The sequence below is a fragment of the Cucumis melo genome, chromosome 4 (genome assembly GCF_025177605.1).
Source record: "Cucumis melo cultivar AY chromosome 4, USDA_Cmelo_AY_1.0, whole genome shotgun sequence".
Taxonomy (NCBI): domain Eukaryota; kingdom Viridiplantae; phylum Streptophyta; class Magnoliopsida; order Cucurbitales; family Cucurbitaceae; genus Cucumis; species Cucumis melo.
In genome coordinates, this window is record NC_066860.1 from 1,932,531 (window position 1) to 1,943,103 (window position 10,573).

Here is a 10,573-nt window from a genome sequence, read left to right on the forward strand (position 1 = left end):
ATTTAGCCATATTAGGAAAAACCATTTTTCCTTCAATACTTTATTCTAATTGATATTTTTTTCACTGTAAAGCAATGCATTGGCAGGGCTGTTATGAGGCAACAAGGCTGAAGGCTTCCTCATGGTGTTCCCTCTACAAATATTTTGAAGAATTCACAGTGCAAGATGTAAGTCTTGGTCGAAGATCGTTTTTATGTAAAATTAACTTTCATATTGTAATTATCTTGTTCTTTTATAAAGTGTAATATATCTTTTGTAGCTTCCATATAAGGCAATTGATCCAAAGCATTAGCAATTACCCTTCTTGTATTAAATCTAATTGAAGTACTTTTTTGGCAAATCCTTTGGAGTTGGGCACCTTATTTATCAATTAAATCTAGCCAAAAAAGATGCCACATTAAGCATAATATTATTGATTTCCCAACAAAAACACACTTTGCAAAAGACTTGGTGATATTCTTCAGGAATTCAAAGTAAAAAAGTAGTTTGAAAGGTTGAAATCGTACCTTATCAGCAGCTTTTTCACATCTAACCCAAAGTTCGTTAAGAATTGCCTCATCACCAACTTCACTGCAAATATAAAATGAAGGAGCAGCAGCCGCCACAAGAGAAGGAAAAGGGGAAGATGAGAGGAGAAACAAAAATAGTAAACATGATATGAAGTTAAATACAGTAAGTTTTTTTTTTTTCTTTTGAGAGAGAGAGAGAGAGGGAGATTACAGACACGATATAAAAATGAAAAATTGGATATTGACTTTGTCTCCCGAAATACAGATTGCATATAACATATATTGATTCACCCGTCAGAAAAACTACAATTTCCTGGTTCAAAATTACCATTCAAAGGCTAATCATTGATCATCCCATAAATTGGTGAGTATAACACTAAAGAGAGACAAGAAAAAAATATGGACCAGACGTCAGAGCAGGGCACCCCCTGTTTACTAGAATGAATCTCTCTAGACATTCTCTCTCCCATCTCCCACCCTACCACTCCCCTCACTCATGATCCCCCATCGCCATCTCTTCACTGATGGCCGGAAAAGAGTCCTCTTTCACCTTTGACCAGAAAACCTTCTCAATAGCCCCCCGATAAACACATACCTTCTGTATTACCAACCACCTTCTGTATTACCAAGCACCAACGTGCCGTTCATTCTCCTTCAACCCCCATCATTGAATGGTTTTCCTCGACTGTGTGACAGCTTATTGATTCACCTTTCAATCAAAAGTTCTTCAAGGAAGAACACACAAATGGCCATGTATGTTCGCTGCCTCAAGGGTCGTCGTCACCAGTCACTCTACTCCGCTGCCACCACAGCTCACCGAACATCATCAGCAGCCGTTTTTTTTTGCGTCTTTTGCTGTAAGTTTGTGAGTTTTTATGGTTTTTTTCTTCATCGGCTGCCCGTCTGAAACATCCGCTGCCGATGACGAGTTTGGTTTGTTTTTACAGATTTGTTTTTGTCCATTTTCTGAACTTTGTCGGTTCACCCATGTCAGATACTAAGTCACCTATGGCTAAAGTCAACAATCGTATCCATTCCAATAGCCCACTATCCAAATAACGACTATCCGACTTAATGGAGACAAGTTTCTTCGTTGGTCACAAAGTGTTAGGTTGTATATTCGTGGACAAGGAAAAATTGGCTACATTACCATAGAGAAAATTGTTCAAAAACTAGATCCTTTGTTTGCTACATGGGATGCTGAAAACTCCATGGTTATGACTTGGCTTGTAAACTCCGCGGTTGAAGACCAGTTGAAATTACATGTGCTACTCTACAGCAAAAGAATTGTGGGGTAGTGTGACATAGATGTACTCTGATTTAGGCAATCAATCATAGGTATTTGAGTTAAATCTCAAATCAGGAGATATAAGCCAAGGAGGTAACTCGATGACACAATACCTTCACTCCCTAAAAAGGATTTGGCAAGACGTAGATCTCTTCGATTCATACAAGTGGAAGTCTGCAAATGATCAAAAGCACTACAGGAAAATTGTAGAAGACGGTCACGGTCATATTTACAAATTTCTTGCTAGCCTCAATGTTGAATTTGATGAGGTCAGAGGTCGAATACTTGGAAACACCTCCCTTCCATCTATTAATGATGTGTTTTCTGATGTTTACGGGGAACAAAGCTGCAAGAATGTTATGATTGGAAAAAAGCCTATTGATTTAGTAGAAAGTTCTGCGTTGGTGACCGAACAAACAGCCATGAAGACCTCTGGTCACTCCAACAAGACACATGAAAAGCCTTGAGTCCAGTGTGACCATTGCAATAAACCTCGACATACACATGAAACTTGTTGAAAGCTTCATGGAAAACCTGTGAATTGGAAAAGTTCTAAGCAAGGGGAGAGAAATTCCCTCCTACACACCTTGAATACAAATGTTGGTGATTCCAACTTCTTCAGCAAGGAGCAGATTGATCAAATCTTGAAACTGCTAAAGACTACTTCATCATCTAGTAATCCTATTGTCTCCTTGGCACAACCAAGTAATTCTCCTCAAGCCCTCTCTTGCATGAGCTCGTCTCCATGGATTATAGATTCCAGAGCCTCTGATCATATGACTAGTTCCTCTTCCTTATTTGCATCCTACTCCCTATATAATGCAATGGAAAAATCCGCATCGTCGATGGTAATTTCACCCTTATTGTAGGATCCTTTGACTACAAAACTTATCCTTCATGTTCCAAAATTAGTTTGCAATTTGTTACCTGTTAGTAAAATCTCTAAGGATACTAACTGTAGTGTTATCTTTTGTGACACTCATTGTACCTTTCAGGATTAGGATTCGGGGGAGACGATTGGATGTGCTAGAATGATTGGTGGTCTCTATTGCTTTGTTGAAGTTTCAGCTAGCCATAAACAAGTGCAACGCTTGAGTAGTGTCTGTTCTCCTTCTGTTAAAGAAACAATAATGCTTTGGCATTATAGATCAAGGCATTCTAATTTCTTTTACTTAAAGTATTTGTTTCCAGATTTATTTAAAGGTCTTAATTGTTCATTTCTTCAATGCGAAAGTTGCATATTTGCCAAACATCACTGATGCACTTATTTAGCCAAACCTTACAAGGTTTCTTCACCTTTTTCCTTAATCCACACAGATGTTTAAGGTTCATCTAAAGTTTTAACTCATAATGGTAAGTGTTGGTTCATTACCTTTATAGACAATCATACTCGTTTAACCTGACTTTATATGTTGACTAACAAGTTAGAGATAAAAGAGGTTTTTGTTATATTTTACACTATAATTGAGACTCGGTTCCAAACTAAAATCTGCATCCTTCACTCTGATAATGGTACTAAATATTTCAATGAACAACTGACCAGTTTCTTGCACGAAAAGGGTATTTTTCATCAAACTCATGTCATGATACTCCTCATCAAGCTACATGCCATAATTCAATTGTTCTCTGACTTACCAATTAATTATTTGGTTGCAATGCATATGTTCATAATCCCAACCCTACTCACACTACACTTGCCCCTCGAGCAGTTAAATGCATTTTGGTAGGCTATGTCTCCCATAAGGAGGTCTTCAAATGTTTTGATCCTTTGACCAAAAAGTATTTTGAGAGTATGGAGGTGTCTTTTATAGCCATAGTTCTCTTTGGGGGAAGCCACCTAACCTTAAAGATAATTTTTAGGACACTTCACCTATCCCAAACATCATTGGTTCTGAAATTATGTGTTCTAATTCTTAGATACCAAGTGTGGAGAGTTCTTCTTCAAGGGAAAAAAACACTGCAAACTAACTTGACAAGTAAAGAACATGAACTACGGGTTCATACTAGAAGAAACTTGACTCAAAGGAATCAAGAACAGTTGATCTATTACATAACCAATCTAATACCTTGATAAATGATTCAAAAGATCCAGGTAATATACATTCTCCTTTTACTTTTTTTAATTCTCCAGTGCTTCTTCTCATAATTCCTTACCTGATGTTTCTGATCTTGATATTCCAATTGCCCATAGGAAAGGTGCCCGTAAATGTGTCAAATATCCCATTGCAAACTATCTTTCTTATCATAAATTGTATGACAGTCCTAAAGCCTTCACATCCAAAAATAACCAACCTGTTTGTTCCAAGGAATATACAGAGCCCTAAATGATTTGAATTGAAAATTAGCAGTGATGGAAAAGAAGAATGCGCCGAAAAAATTGCATATGGGACATAGCTGAACTACCAAAAAAAAAACAGTTTGATGCAAATGGGTGTTCACGGTAAAATGTAAAGTTGATGGTAGTGTTGAAAGGTACAAGGCCATATTGGTCGCTAAGGGGTTTACTTAGACCTATGGAGTTGATTATCAAGAAACATTTAATCCAGTTGCGAAAATCAATTCTATTAGAATGTTGATGTCTGTTGCAGTTAACTTCTCTTTATCAACAAGATGTTGAGAACGCCTTTCTCAATGGTGAACTGGAAGAAGAGGTATTTACGGACTTGCCACCTAGATTTAAGGTAGATCCTGAGATTAACAAAGTGTTCAAGTTAAAGAGAACATTATACGATCTAAAACAATCTTCTAAAGCCTGGTTTAAACGCTTCGATAAAGCAGTCACGTGCAATGGATTCAATCAAAATCAAGTCAATCATACGATGTTCTACAAACATAAAGGGAATGACAAGGTTGTGGTTTTGATAGTTTATGTTGATGATATCATTCTTATAGACAATGATGAGATAGTACTCACTTTCATGAAGAAAAAGTTAGCTGATTATTTCCAAATCAAAGATCTAGAAACTTCAAAGGCATGGAGTTTGTTAGGTCCAAAAGTGGCATTCTTGTCAACCAAAGGAAGTATATTCTTGATCTGCTGAAAGAGATAGATTTACATGGTTGCAAAGTAGCAAAAACTCCCATGGAGCAGAATCTGAAATTGAAAGTTGCAACCAAAAATGAAATAAAGGAAAGAGAAAAATACCAGAGACTTTTCAGGAGACTCATATATCATTATATCTTTCTCACACACGCCCTGACATCGCTTTTGCAGTTATTATGGTAAGTTAGGTCATATATGCTCTTGGACCAGCTCACTTTGATGAAGTTCATAGCATTCTAAGATATTTGAAAGGTACTCCAGGAAAGGCATATTGTTTCAAAGACATGATCATCTCAATGTTGAAGTCTACACTAATGCTAATTGAGTAGGTAGCACGACTAATAGAAGATCCACTTCTGAATACTACTCCTTTGTTGGAGGAAATTTTATTACTTGGCGAAGTAAAACAAGAGTGTGGTTGCATAAGTAGTGCATAAGCAGAATTTAGAGCTTTAGCCTGTGGTACTTGTAAGGCTATATGGATAAGAAGATTGTTGGAAGAATTGAGATTCACTCCGACAATGCTCATGTGCATTTACTATGATAACATGGCAGCAATTTCCATTACCCATAATCCAGTCCTTTATGATAGGACAAAACATATTGAAATTGATAAACAGTTAAACACTTTATAAAGGAAAAGATCAATGAGAGAGTAATATGCATATCCTACCTTCCAACAACCGAACAAATTGCATGTGTTAACTAAAAGCCTTCCGAAGTGTCGATTCAACAAATTGATTGGCAAGCTAGCAATGATTGACATCTTCAAAGCAGCTTGAGGGGGAGTGTTGATTATTTTCTTTCTTTTATTATATTTTATTGTATTGGTTGTATTATATTGGCCAAATTTATTTTTTCCTTATTTGTAATGGGTTGTTCTTTATTTAAGAAAACTCTTCTCTCTTTGTGAACTACAAATGAATATAATATTTTTGCAGTAATAAAAGAGACACTTTGATCAATCACACACAAAGAATCAAGTGCAATGCAGAGCCACTTTAAAGGCCATGGCTACCCAAGGTTCTATCATCGTCAAGCTTCCAACCATTAAAAACAAATCGTTGTCATGTTGAGGATACCCTTCTTTTCCTTCTATTTTAACCTTCACATCACCAATTGTATCCATCGTTATAACATCTAAACTCATCTTTTTCCCATCCAGAGATTTGCATCTGATGCTGGGGAAGAAGTTTCCTGACAAACCACTTTCTTAATTTTGTCCAACCACTATCTTCGGAATTTAGCATCCATTGAAATAATGACTTTGGCTTTATTTTCTTCTCCACTAGAAAATCAAAGGCATCTAAAATAAGATCTTCATCCATATCTAGTAACGCTTCCACAACTTTAATCACTAATTCAATGGAGTTTGAGTTTGAGATATCATCCTTACTTCCCATTATTTTTGGCTTCTCCTTTTAATCTCTTTTCTCTTTTAACTTCTAACCGTCGTGGTTCAAAATTCTCTAGAGAGATCCGATCGCTAACCTATTGATCTCACCCTTCGCATTCAAAAATGGGGTCCCAAAAATTAACTTTGAGAATACATGGATGGACCAATCCTCCTTTACAGATACACTTACATGATGGTGGCAACAAAACTGAATCGCTGGTTGAGCAGGTCATGGCTAAAGACTTGCACATGTGTTTTTCTGACGCCCTTGTACTCAGGTTCTTTATAGCAAATTATGTGAATAACTTGATACTTTTAAAATTTTCTCCAATACTATACAGAACTATAGCTATAGAGGACATGCAAACAAAAACAAAAAATGTTCAATCTATAGATTTCCATACTAAAGAAGTCTAATAGCTTAGACAAATAGAACAAATGATGACCGGCAAGAAATAAAGTAAAGCAAACAAAAACAGTCAGACTTTGAGGTTATCAACCATTGTAAGGAAAGGTGCAAATACCCGAATCGTATTTTTGGACCCGGAGGATGTGACCAGTTAGCTTGTGACCCTGAAACGGACACTCCAATAGGGCCACTAGATGTCCTTCGAATAAGGTCAGCTACACCCTTAACGATGTTCATGCTTCCTTCTAGAACTCGAAAGAAGTTCAAGTTGCCATTACATGACAGTACGATGACCCAGCATCAAGCGGTCCTTCAAATTCATTGTCTCTGCATACATCAACTTTTTTCCATTAAATGAACTCAACAACATGAAATTTACAGCAATGAGATATGTGCAAACTGCAAATGAACGAGCTCAGTTTACCTGAATTAAACAAGCACCGCGTAATTCACAAGCATGTACATAACATATATTTCACTTACCATTGTTTCTCAGGAAGTTGCCAATAAACGAGCAACATACGTTCAAGCTACAAACGAATCAGCTTGAAAATCCACGTTACATACAATTCACAAATAAAAATCACCAATTCCAGACAGCACCTCGTACGTCCCAATGATAAATTGGTAAGACGAAGAGAGAAAATTCGGAAGGTTGGGGAAATGAAATGAACTTCAGTTGGAGCTGATCGTGTGAGTCTGTATATTCGATTACTACAAAAAATAAAAAAATAAAAAAATAAAAAGAGGCCTTCCTGGTCAGATCGCCAGCTCAAATTCGGAAATGGAATCCAATGATTATGGAATTGGATGCAGGGGCGAGGGATCTCAAGTGGAGCTTCTTCAATGGCGACGGAAGATGAACGGAAGCGAGAGCCGTGTGTGTGTAGGTGGGTGATAATCTTAAACCCGGTGGAAGTCTCGATTAATTTGAGGATTGGGCTGAGAGTATTGTTTAATCCAATGTTTGAGAGAAGCGGTCAAACCTTCGTCTGAGTTCAAGACCGTCCAGTTTACGCTATGTGCTATGTTATGCGTCTGCCTATGCTAATGGGTCGGAGACGATTAAAAAAAAAACAATAATAATAATAATAATAATAATAATAATAAGATAAATTATTTTGAAATGATAAAACTTTTATAAATATATTTATAAATATAGCAAAATATTTATATTTTGTAATATTTCCTTTATTAATTTTCTAATATTTTGTAATATTTCCTTTATTAATTTTCTAATATTTTTTGAATAAATATATATGAGAAAAAAAAAACTAGTTTTTGAGTTGGGCTACAAAATTTGGAGTTTGAATAAACTTATAGAATTTCTTATATTTTTGTGCTTGCAGATGCATGATTGTTTAATTCATACGTTTTGAAACGTTTAGTTCATTGTGATACTTTTTTTTATTGTATAAATAATTTGTTTTGCAGTGATTAATTTTGTTTTTTTTAATTCCTCGTTATATATTCTTTAGAAAAAAAATGTGAAAGAAGTTTTATTTCAAACAATGCTACGTATCTTTAAAAATAATTTAAATAGGCGTTTTACTATTTGTATATATAGTGTTTATAAGTTCAAAATTACAGTGAAACTATCGAGGAGATAGATCTATACTGTAAGTGGAATGTTTTCAAAATGTAATCGTACGACTCTTACCAAATAAATATTGATGTATTCAGTGAAATTTAATTGCTCAATGCAAAGCTTGCTTTTATTAGTTTATAGTTTTATTCTTAGTTTAGATTGATTGTCTGAAATAATATACTCAAAGTGTGGTATGATAATAAGTACGTAAATGAGAAATAAGTTTAAGTATAAAATTTTTCAACAATACACGTATGAGGAGACCTATAAGAACAAATGATTGAATTCTAAACCATATAAGTTACGTTAGTCAGGAAGATATAGGTTTAAAGACTTGGTCCATAAAATATTTCTACAAGGTTTGTAGATTTGCAATCCACGTATTTTACTTCGACCAATATGTGATTGAGTTCGATTCATATTTGCACGTTAAGACTATAGCTTCTTAAATCCGGCATCATGTTAGGGGTATTTACAAAATAGTTGAAAACTGAATCGATTAACAAATTGTACTCCAATTGAATGCATGCGATTCGATTCCGCTTAAGACATTAAACTTATTCTAAAATCGATCCGAACCACTTTATTTTAAAAAATTTAAATAATAATAATAACAACAACAATAATAATTAAATATATAAGTATAATTTATGATAGGGTATAAGTGTAATTTTATAGGAATTATTTGGATGGACTTTCAAATCTCAATTTCAACCTTTTATGTCTTGGATTTAATTATTGTACACAATAATTTAGTTTATATTTATTTGTAGGACTTTTATTGATGTATAATATTCGCAAAGGATTTCGATTCTAATATTTATGTATAAGCAGTTTAGATTTGATTCAAATTTATTCATGCATAAGCGGTCTGGTTTCAATTTGTTTTAACACAAATGATCGATTGGGTTTCAAACGAGATTTTTTTTTCATTTTTCGATTCGCGATGATTTTAGCTTCAAATCAACCGAATGGTGAACACCCTTAATACCTAAATGCTTTCTTTCCTCGTAATTGAATTTTAGTAATCTAAACCCCGATGCAAAACGATTTTGGGTTACTTTGGTCACCAACGCTGCAATTAGTCAGCCGGTGACGGTGATTGGTAGTGACGTCCACGTCGCAAAATAGTCTAAATGGAAGATTGAATTAAGATCAAATTGGGAAGAGGGAGAAATAGAGAGAGGAGAGCAAAGGAAAAAACATCGTTTTTATCTATGAATTAATGATTATAAAAAATTAATTAAATTTAAGTAGGATTGATGTTGACTTTTCATCCAGTAGGGTTAATTGGAAAAAAAAGTGCACTCTACGTGAAAAAAAAACCCATCAAATTAGATAAAAAAAAAAACAGACTTTAATTTAGGATTAATGTTATTTTAATAAAAAAAATCGAAAATAGAAAAAATCAATAAACTATTTATCTGATAGAAAATAACTACTACAAAATTTATTACATTTATTGAAATGTAAATATTTTTGTCAAATGTTATATTTTTTACAATTTCTCTAAAAAAGCCAACAATGGCCGGTATCTATTTGTTTATTTATTTTTGTGGAGAAGGGTTTAAATTCTCTTAACTCGTGTTTTAAATTAGTTTCTTTTATTTTTCTTTGTTAAATTCAACTATCACGGGAAGAAAATATATTATCATACCTTTAACACACGGGGCCGTGCCAGTGTAAAGACAAGCTTTTAATCATAAAAATAATAACTAAACAGATAAAATTTATTTCACTTGATTTGATTTGATTTTTATATGAGTTGTAGATAGTTTTTTTTTTTTTTCTCCCATATTTTTCAAAACTAAAATTGAATTGTTCACCAACCAAAATGATTTGGGCCGCACACGGTAGCTGGACCGAAGCTAAAACTTATTGGACTGCTAAGGGCCCAATTTAGTTAACTTGGGTCGACCGAAGATGGTGGGAGTCTAACCCATTATGATAAAGATTCTTAAAGGAATGTGGGCCGACCCTACGACGTTTAATAGATTCCCATGACACTTATGAGTAATATAGGCTATGTTCGTTTTTCTTCCCAAGAGGTTGATTCTATACTAAAATAGCAGTTTTGATAAATTTTGTCACTTCCCAATTTATCAAATGTGAGCTTATTTTGGTGCTACATTTTCTTAAAAATCGAAACCCATCGATCATTGTTATAAAACAAAATTTTAATATTTGTTGATCTCATATTTTGAATAGATAAAATTTTGATATTCACATACCAAATAATTAATTTGTTTAAAGGAAAAAAGGAATAATGTGACTTGCGCAAACAAAGGAATGTGTCATGTTTTGGTTGAGGCCCTTAGGCCCATTTTACTATATTGTTTT

General features: G+C 34.4%; 1 protein-coding gene across 4 annotated transcripts in view; it reads right to left on the reverse strand.

The window, feature by feature from the left end:
* LOC103503650 (BEACH domain-containing protein B) overlaps positions 1–7,665 on the reverse strand; it is a 59,208-nt gene extending 51,543 nt beyond the window's left edge. For 3 of the 4 annotated variants that reach the window (XM_051083574.1, XM_008467928.3, XM_008467926.3), the window contains exons 1-3: positions 7,070–7,665; positions 6,761–6,972; positions 507–570 (exon numbers count right to left, since the gene is read on the reverse strand). In XM_051083574.1, the coding sequence (XP_050939531.1) occupies positions 507–570; positions 6,761–6,882 (186 nt within the window). In that variant the 5' untranslated portion in view covers positions 6,883–6,972; positions 7,070–7,665. The remainder of the gene's footprint in view (positions 1–506; positions 571–6,760; positions 6,973–7,069) is intronic. The other variant, XM_008467927.3, reaches the window with a different exon arrangement.
* Between the last annotated feature and the right edge of the window lie 2,908 nt (positions 7,666–10,573).